Below are 9,575 nucleotides of genomic sequence, written 5' to 3'. Positions count from 1 at the left end.
ATATAAACACCTAAACTGTAGAACTCTCAGAAAGAAAACATAGGAATGATCATCTCTGATGTTGGGTTAGAAAAAAATTTCTTGGCTATAACATCAAGAGCTCAAGCAGTAAATGAAAAAAAAAGTTGATAAATTGGACTTCATCATTAAAAGCATTCACTCTCCAAAAGACACCAACAAACAATCACAGAATGGAAGAAAATACCTGCAAATCATAAACTTGTTAAAGTCCATAATATATTCTAGAATTCTTAAAGGCCAACAATAGGAAGATGACTCAATTTAAAATGAGTGTAAGATTTCTTCCAAAAAACATTTTATTTAAGTAGAAATGAACACATGAAATGATGCTCAACGTCACTTGTTATAAGGAATGAAAATTAAGACTTCAGGAAGATCTATTTCATGCCCACTAAAGTGGCTACAACCAGAAAGACAAGCAGGAATTAGGATGTGGAGAGACTAGAACTCATATCATTGCTGCTGAGAATGTAAGCCAGGGCAGCCATTTTGGAAAATAGTTTGGCCATTTCTTGAAAAGTTAACTATAGATGTACCATATACCTCAGCAATTCCTCTGTTATGTATCTACCCAGAAGAAATGAAAACATATGGCTACACAAAGACTTGTGTGGTAAGTGTTCACAGAATTATCTCTAACAACCCAAACTTGGAAACAACACAAGTACTCACCAACTGCTGAATGTAATTAACAAAATACGGTCTATTATGCATGTACTAAGATGTGCATATTTCTATGCACACACATTTAACAGCTCTTTATCTATCTGCATGCTAAAATGACCTGTAAACTATGTATATATATTTTCTACACTCCTAAGAATGTGGACATATATATATAATTTCATGTTATCTCTTCAGTTTTCAGGCCAGACACAAATCTGGTTCAAATTCTACTTCCACCACTCTCTAGCTCTGTGGCCATGAGCTAACTGCTTAACCTCTCTGGCTGTTGTAGTAAGATATGGATGAAAACATAACACCTGACAGGACTGTGGGATTCAAGGAGATAAAATATATAAACTGCTTAGCACTAATAAGCTATAACCCGTATTAGTATTTATCTTTCTGGAGTTTTATTTCCAAGTCTAGTTGTTTACTAATACTCTTGGTTGAGGAAAAGGAAGCCATGTTGTGCAGTGGAGAAAGGCCTCTGGCTGTCTGACTTCAAAGTGTTCATGTAAACTCTCAGAGCCTCCATTGCCAAAATCCATAAGGGAGGATAATCATCTCACAGGACTTGTTAAGACTAGTGCCTTATACCCACAAAATACAATAAACGTTTGAGGTGCTGTATTAGGATAGCCTTCGGTTACCATCAATGCCACCCACAGAATGTTTTTAGAGGAACCTGAATATCCACTCATAGAGGAGTGATGTGGAGTCATTTCTCAGCCTCTGAGATTATAATCAAAGAATCTTTTCATGGCCATGGTGGTGGTAGCGAGTCATTTTCAAAATAAATTGTATTCTCCTGTTGCTTGAATACAACGTGAGAACTGTGTTACTCCCTATCTGAAGTACTCTCTGCTTGTCCTCATGAGCTATCAGGCTCAGCTAAATATGTCCCTGGCCAGTATGTTAATAATCCTCACTGGTTCTGAGACCTCCATCCACCACCGATGTGACATTCTTTGTGTTCAAATGTCTAGCTGACGTCTGCTGCTTAAAACAGCCCATGCTTTCACCCCCTCTCTGCATTGTCACGGCCCTGTATCACCGCTCTTAAAAGGCCACTCCTAGCTCTGGTTGCTGACCAGCCTGCCCACTTGCCTCCCTGCCTGCTTCTGGCCACCGTGAATGCCTGGTTCTTCAAGCTCCTTGTGGGTCTGAGAAAGCAGGGACCATGTCTACCTTTGGCTACAGGAGAGGACTTAGCAAATATGAATCCATCGATGAGGATGAACTTCTTGCTTCCCTGTCAGCTGAGGAGCTGAAGGAGCTAGAGAGGGAGTTGGAAGACATTGAACCTGATCACAGCCTTCCCGTGGGGCTAAGGCAAAAGAGTCTGACCGAGAAAACTCCCACGGGGACATTCAGCAGAGAGGCACTGATGTCCTATTGGGAAAAGGAGTCCCAAAAACTCTTGGAGAAGGAGAGGCTGGGGGAGTGTGGAAAGGTAGGCTCTCGGGTTTTTCGTTAGCTTCTCCCACCCTTGGCTCCCAACCCCCAACCCGGGAAATCTGTTTTCCCTAACTTCTCCGTCTGCTTCACTTGTCTTTTCTTAGAACCCATTTGCTCCTGCTATTGAACAATTAATTCCTCAGGCCTCCCAGCAGATCATCATATGTAAAATTCTTAGCTGGGATCCTTTGATTGACTTTTGTCAATTAAGACAGGATTCTTCCAGAGGAAAATGATCCACCAGCAAGGCATGGGTTTAGATACATTGCCAAACCTAAGTCTAACTGGAGCTGTGAGTTGCTGATGTGGCATAATATCTGTGACATATATATATATATATATATATATATATATATATATATATATACACAAGCAGTTAAGTAAATTTATTTCCTTCTATAAAGACAGAAGTGGGTACTCTGTTTGCTTTGACAGTGATAGGTGGCTACAGTAAAAATAATTGTTTTTTCCAACACCAAGAAGTGAGCAGAGGTGGAAAGTCCATGGGGCTGAGAGCCCAGGGACCTTATTTTGAGTCCTCTTGCCATTCCTAAGTTGTGAGACCTTGAATAGGTAGTCATCTCTGTGGGGTCCCTCAAGGGAGTTGAATCCAGAGTATTTGTTTGTTTGTTTTTTGGTAAATCAAGAACCCTTTTTGAGATTTTGATAATTACAGACCTCCTTAAGATAATGTGTCTGGGTTTGTGCATACGTACACAAACTTTAATACTGAATTTCAAAATGCTAACACACACATCCCAAAACCCACCTAAGGACCCACTTATGCCTGTGTAGTTGGCCTGTAAGATTCCTTCCTACTTTATAATGGTGATCTTGAGACCTGGAAATGTTCTTTGATTAGAGCTCACGTCTGTTAAGTTTTTGTTTTCTGCCCGGTAAACAGTTACTTTGAATTTTAAGTTACTTTAAGTTACTTTCAATTTGCTTAATATGTCATTAACAGAAGAAGGTTCAAAGGACTATGCCCTGGGAAAAATAGTAATGGCAATAACAATGTTAGTGCCATGTAATAAAGTCCTGAATTTGTGGGAGAACACAGGTTAGGAGCCACAGTTTCAAACCTCTGGGCTCCACCAGAATCATCTCAAATCAAAATGGCCTGAAGCCAATGGCAGGACCTCCACAGGACTAATCTAGGCACTGTTAGATGATCTTGATGATAGGGTGTGTGGGCCACATTTGTAGCAAGATATGTGCGAGCCTTGTTCATGTCAATCATCACGGGAAGGGCCATTGGGATCAGGCCAGGGTCTGCCAAGGCCACAGTGGCTGCCTGCACAGAGGGGCAGAAGGGGGAGGTGAGGCCAGAGCTGGGTTGGTCAGTTCTTCCATAACCACGAAACCACGATTTTTAGAGGTCTCGTTTTTTTTTTTTTCCCTGATGTGGGAATGTGTGTAAAAAATCTGAGAAGATATATAAAATATAACATTTTTATTATAGTCCTTGGAGAATTTCCTTGATAAAAAAATGAAAATTGCCACCAAATATCCAGGACAGCCAGCCATCGTAGCAGTAACCCAGCAAAGGCATTTTCATGTCACGGTGCCTGGAGATCGGTGGGAAACCAAGGGCAGAGCCTGCTGTCAGCTATGAGGGAACCATCCTGATCCTGCCAAAGGTTTTGAGGATGCCTGCCAATGGCTTATCAGCTCAACTAGAGACGCTATGTGTTGATGAACTTGGATTCCTTCCTCAGTAGTTAACTTTTCTCCCACTATACTTCCCCAGCTAGCCAGCTGCCTCTGTACTCATAAGAAAGCTGAGCAGAGGCCTGTGGGTGGAGGGTGTAAACCCATTCCCACCACAGGACAGAGCCCCAGGCAGCCGGCAGGTGGGTGGGGGTAGGAGGGGCCATGTAACTGAGGAGTAGTGCAGAACAGACCAGAAGGAAATGGGGGGCTTGGTTATCCGGCTATTGGCTCTGTAAAGGCTTATGAAATTCATGTTCGGTGCTTGTTGAATGACAGCCTCTTCCCACTTGAGTCCACACAAATTATGCTGCCTTAAGCTCCAAAAGGCCTTGGAGACCAGAGGGTCTATAGCTCCCCTGACTGGAGTATCTGCTCGGTGTCAAGCATAGGGGCTAATAAGCTCACTCACATTATTTCATTGAATTCTCACCTTCTGCACATGAGAACTGAGACCAGGAGAGGTTAAGAAATGCAGCTGAAGTGAACAGCTTATAAGGAGAGCAGACATTCAAACCAAGGTCTGCTGGTACCAGGAGTACCATTCTCAAAATGTGGGTGCCCACCACCTCAGCCTACCTGGGAATTTCTCAGAAGTGCTCATTCTAGGGCTTCCCCAGACCTCCTGGAGTAGGGCCCAGCATTCTGTGGTCTCACAAGCCCCCCAGGTGATGATGACACACACTACAGTTGAGGACCACTCAACCAACACCGTAGTTTCTCGGAGACCTCTCAGAGCTTTACTGACTTGACTAAAGTCAACCAGCTCTTCAGGGGTAGATCCAGAACCAACCAAAAACCACGCCTCTTGCCTCCTTGCTTGTGTAATGGTGCCAGAGAGGTGATCAGGAGACATGGCTGGCCCCTTCTTGTTGCCTTCTTTATTCCTGAAGAGTGCCAACATTTGCCTTCTCTAGACCCACCCCTCAGGCCTCACCCAACCCTTATCTTCCCACCCCCATTCTCACAAGGACCAAGGTGAACTCCATGGCATGCCTCTTCCCTCCCTCCCCAGACTCTTTGCTCCCTTCTATTGTCCTTCTCCTAGATGTCCCCCACCTAGGGCAGCTAACCATCTCACATTGTCTGGGACTATCTAAGCTTAAGAACTAAAAGTCCTGCATCCTGGGAAAGCCCCAGGTGAGCCAGGGCAGTCACCAGCCCAGCCCAGGCCTGTTCCGACCTTCAGTGGCTGGTGGTCAGTGTCAGTTTAGATCCATTCAGTCAACAAGTCTTTGCTGAGCCCCTGCTATGTGCTAGGCACTGTGCTAGGTGAACAAACCAGATATGATCAACAGTCCTTTAGGAAAAATGACAAACAAGTAATTAAAATGGGTACTTTACTGGGGGTGCTACAATGCCATATATGGCAAGAATAATATAAGGGGATAATATGGGGGGGGGCGTGTCAAAGAAGGCTTCCTGGAAGAAGTGTCATGTAGATGTTACATGATGGATAACAGCTTCAGATTTTGTCCCTCAGACACATTTTGAGGGGAAAACATCTCTTGAAGATAGAGCCTAAAGGTCTTTTAAAAACCAAAGGGGATACAGTTTCATGGTGGCACGAAAAGCAGTATACCTTAGTCTTTGAGAAAGATCCTTTTCCTCCAAATACTGAAACAGCTAAAACTTCACACAAACACACATGCACGCACATGCACACAGCATCCCCCTTCCTCTTGCTCCTAAAGAGGGAGTAAATAAAGACCAGACAGCCATCCCGGGAGTGGCTGACCCCTTCCCCAGGCCATCACTTGGTGCCTGCCACTCCAAACAAGTGGATAATTGGAGGCTATCTTGTGGTAGCAACTGGGCAAACAAACCTGGAGACAGGCAGTGTTTTCCAAAGCTCATTCCACATGCCTCAGGCAGCAGAAGCCCTAGGGGTAAAAGAAAAAAAAAGTTGCCAATGTGGAGGGAATAACTAAGGCTTTGGGGGACAAGGGAGGGATTGGGGCTTTAGAAGAGACAAAAGAAAGGACTAAAAAGATTGATTTAGGGGAAATTGGACTCTGTCAACAATTTCCAGAATTTTTTTTATTTTAATCAGAAAAGATAGAAAAAAGAAAGAAGGGGTCACTCAGCTTCTTAATATAAAGTCTCATAACCTGGAAAGACAAAGAATTGAGATTGTGTTTGTCTGAAAGTCTTTCATAATTGATACATGGTAAATAATTTAAGACCATCAGGCAAGGGCAATGGGTTGCTTTAAGATTTTCTAGTGTTCTCTGCTGTTTCGCATTATGGTTAGAATCTAATTAGTGCTGGGGGCGGTTATCTCTCCCACCCCGCTTCTTCTGCAGGCCGTCTCATTTAACCCTGCACTAGCATGAGATTTCAAGCTGATTTGCAGCAAAGGGTAACCTGAAGGTTTTTCTGTGGAGCTAGGTTTTGACCTGCTGCTGCCATGAACAGGTGGCTTCCCTTCCCCACGGCAAACAGGGACAGCCGCTGGTGTCAGATGGTGTGGGGTCTCTAAGACCCTATGCCAGCCTCTACCTTACAGGTAGTTTAATGTTGGAAAAACGAAGGACCCCCAGCCTTTGCCTACAGGTACACAAGCCGGGGCACAGAGCACCTGGCAGCTGTTGCAGCTGCTACTGGAGGCGAATTTGAGGAAAAGTTTTTGAACGTTAAAAAAGGGAATCCATTAACATGTTGTATATTTTTGTTGTCATTTCTTTATTTAAGATGGCGAAGTAAGGAGAGATAGAGGAATGAGTCCAGGAGGGAGGGTTGAATTTGTTCAATTCTAAGTAGACAGGGAGTCAGATCGTTCAGAACAAGCAGTTAAGAGAATGAAAAATACAGCAAGGGTTTCCAAAGCTGAAGTTACAACTCATTTGCTCAAACTGGCAAAATGATAGTAAATTTTAATATAATAAATAGAATCCTGGATATCTATTCTGCAGAAAACTAAAGAAATGTTTGTTTTAAAAAAAAAAACTGGTGAAAGTTATGCAATGGAATGTTAACCCTGGTTAGCCCAACTAGAAAGGTCAGAGGCAGGAGATGAACTGTTATTTCCCTTTTTTATTTACCAAGATATAAGTGACATATAACCTTATTTTGGTTTTAGATATACAACATAATGATTTCATATATTGCAACACCATGCATTACTTTTGTAAATTTAACAAAAATGTGCTTAAACATGACCAACTTCATCACGATACCATGCTCTTCAGGTTGCTGAAGAAGACAAAGAGGAGAGTGAGGAAGAGCTCATCTTCACTGAAACTAACAGTGAGGTTTCTGAGGAGGTGTATACAGAAGAGGAGGAGGAAGAGGAGGAGGAAGAGGAGGAGGAAGAGGAGGAGGAGGAGGAGGAGGAAGGAACAACTGAAAATGAAAAAGGCATTAATGGAACTGTAAATTATGATAGCATCGATTCTGATCACTCCAAGCCAAAGACATTTAAAAGTCAAATAGAAAACATAACTTTGACCAATGGCCACAGTGGAAGGAACACGGAGTCTCCCACCGCCATTCACCCTTGCGGAAACCCTACGGTGATCGAGGATGCCTTGGAAAAGATTAGGAACAACGACCCTGACACCACAGAGGTCAACTTGAACAACATCGAGAACATCACCTCGCAGACCCTTGCCCGCTTCGCTGAGGCCCTCAAGGGCAACACGGTGGTGAAGTCTTTCAGTCTTGCCAACACGCGCGCAGATGACAGTGCCGCCACGGCCATTGCAGAAATGCTCAAAGTCAACCAGCACATCACCAACATCAACGTGGAGTCCAACTTTATCACGGGCAAGGGGATCCTGGCCATCATGAGAGCTCTGCAGCAGAACACGGTGCTCACAGAGCTGCGCTTCCACAACCAGAGGCACATCATGGGCAGCCAGGTGGAGATGGAGATCGTCAAGCTGCTCAGGGAGAACACCACGCTGCTGAGGCTGGGCTACCATTTTGAGCTCCCAGGACCAAGAATGAGCATGACGAGCCTCCTGACGAGAAACATGGATAAACAGAGGCAGAAGCGGATGCAGGAGCAAAAACAGCAAGAGGGCTATGATGGAGGAGCCAATCTTAGGACCAAAGTGTGGCAAAGAGGAACACCTGGCTCTTCACCTTATGCATCTCCCAGGCACTCTCCCTGGTCGTCCCCCAAACTCCCCAAGAAAGTCCCAACTGTGAGGAGCCGTCCTCCATCTCCTGTGGCTCCACCCCCTCCTCCGCCGCCCCCACCCCCTCCGCTGCCCCCGCAGAGGCTGCCGGCTCCTCCTCCACCACCACCTCCTCCACTCCCAGAGAAAAAACTAATCACCCGAAACATTGCAGAAGTCATCAAACAACAGGAGAGTGCCCAGCGGGCATTACAAAATGGACAGAAAAAGAAAAAAGGGAAAAAGGTTAAGAAACAGCCAAACAACATCCTAAAGGAAATTAAAAATTCCCTGAGGTCAGTGCAAGAAAAGAAAATGGAAGAGAGCTCCCGACCTTCTACTCCACTCAGATCAGCTCACGACAATCTCATGGAAGCTATTCGGGGAAGCAGTATCAAACAGCTACGGCGGGTAAGTAACCCAAGAGCAGATTTGGGGGCACAGATGGAGGACGTGAGTGAGCCTTCATTGCACAATGGCACTGAAGTCACCTCTGAAAGTGTTTACTCGTGTTTAAATATTTTAGTATGCAAGAGCAAGCCTCCAGATTTGGAACACCAGGAGCAGGTCACCAGTGAGCACATTTCCATTTGAGAAGTGTGCCTGGACCCCCTTCTTAGCATCCCAGTTCTGGAAGGACCAGGACTATTTTAAGACGCTCCGACATTTAAAAATCCCGATTTGCTTAATATGAAAATAGGGAATTCAGTTTACACTCCAAAAAAGATTTGTCACTTGTCAAAATATTTACCCCAGAGTGGCAAGTGATTTACAACCTCATTTATAATATAAAATTTGAATATTGACTAGCACACAGCAATAATCCATACCTGAGTTTGACTCGGAGAATACTGCTAGCGACATACATACCCTACAGTTATTTTCCCCTGTATCATTTATGTTGTTTTATTGAAAGGAAATCCCCTATTTTTATAGGTGGAAGTTCCAGAAGCTCTGCGATAAACACATGATCTTAAGAAGAGGATGCAGAATCACTCAGTGGTATTAAATAAGATGCATTGTGAGATGTTTCTAAAATGCCTTCTTCAATTTGAAATGTTTCCTGACTTTAAAAATAACCTCACCCATTAATTCCAAAAAGAATTTTAGGAAACAATCGGCATGTTTCTTCTGTAAATATGAAAGTAAACTACTTTTTTTATGTTATGAGATTTGTACTGGCAAGAAGCAGGTTATTTAAAGATGCTCTTATATCTCTGGAAGTGTTGCTAACTCTGAGCTGTAATGAGTTAATGAAATGTGCTGTTATTTTTGTAATCCCAATAAATTTGGATTGAAGTTTTTTGTTTTTTGTTTTTTTTTTTTTTAAAACCAATTTTTGTGTATGTGAGTTGATGTATCTGTCAGGTATGTGTGTAACATTGCCAATATTAAAAATATGACATTCTAACCCCAAAAGGGCTTGGGTCCTTAGCATTTTCCTTTCTTTGTTTTTTCATGTCCAAGAAAATTCAGAGCTCTAAAAATTCTGAATTCAAAAATTTTATTTTTTTCCTAATTTTTAAAATATTTTATTTATTTGAGGGAGAGAGAGAGAACAAGTAGAACGGTGGGAAGAGTCAGGGGGAGAGGGAG

The 9,575-nt window shown here is 43.3% G+C and overlaps 1 protein-coding gene across 1 annotated transcript; it reads left to right on the top strand.

Annotated features, from left to right (window-relative positions):
• Window positions 1-1,867: 1,867 nt before the first annotated feature.
• Window positions 1,868-9,282, top strand: LMOD2 (leiomodin 2). The gene is made up of 3 exons (XM_059395633.1): window positions 1,868-2,140; window positions 7,047-8,390; window positions 8,916-9,282. Exons 1-3 carry the CDS (start codon window positions 1,868-1,870, stop codon window positions 8,940-8,942), a joined length of 1,644 nt encoding a protein of 547 aa, XP_059251616.1. The 3' UTR covers window positions 8,943-9,282.
• The last annotated feature ends 293 nt before the right edge of the window (window positions 9,283-9,575 follow it).

This window comes from Mustela nigripes, chromosome 4, assembly GCF_022355385.1.
Source record: "Mustela nigripes isolate SB6536 chromosome 4, MUSNIG.SB6536, whole genome shotgun sequence".
In the NCBI taxonomy this organism is placed as follows: Eukaryota; Metazoa; Chordata; class Mammalia; order Carnivora; family Mustelidae; genus Mustela; species Mustela nigripes.
The sequence above is the reverse complement of the archived record's forward strand: the minus strand, read 5'-3'. Positions and strand labels throughout refer to the sequence as shown.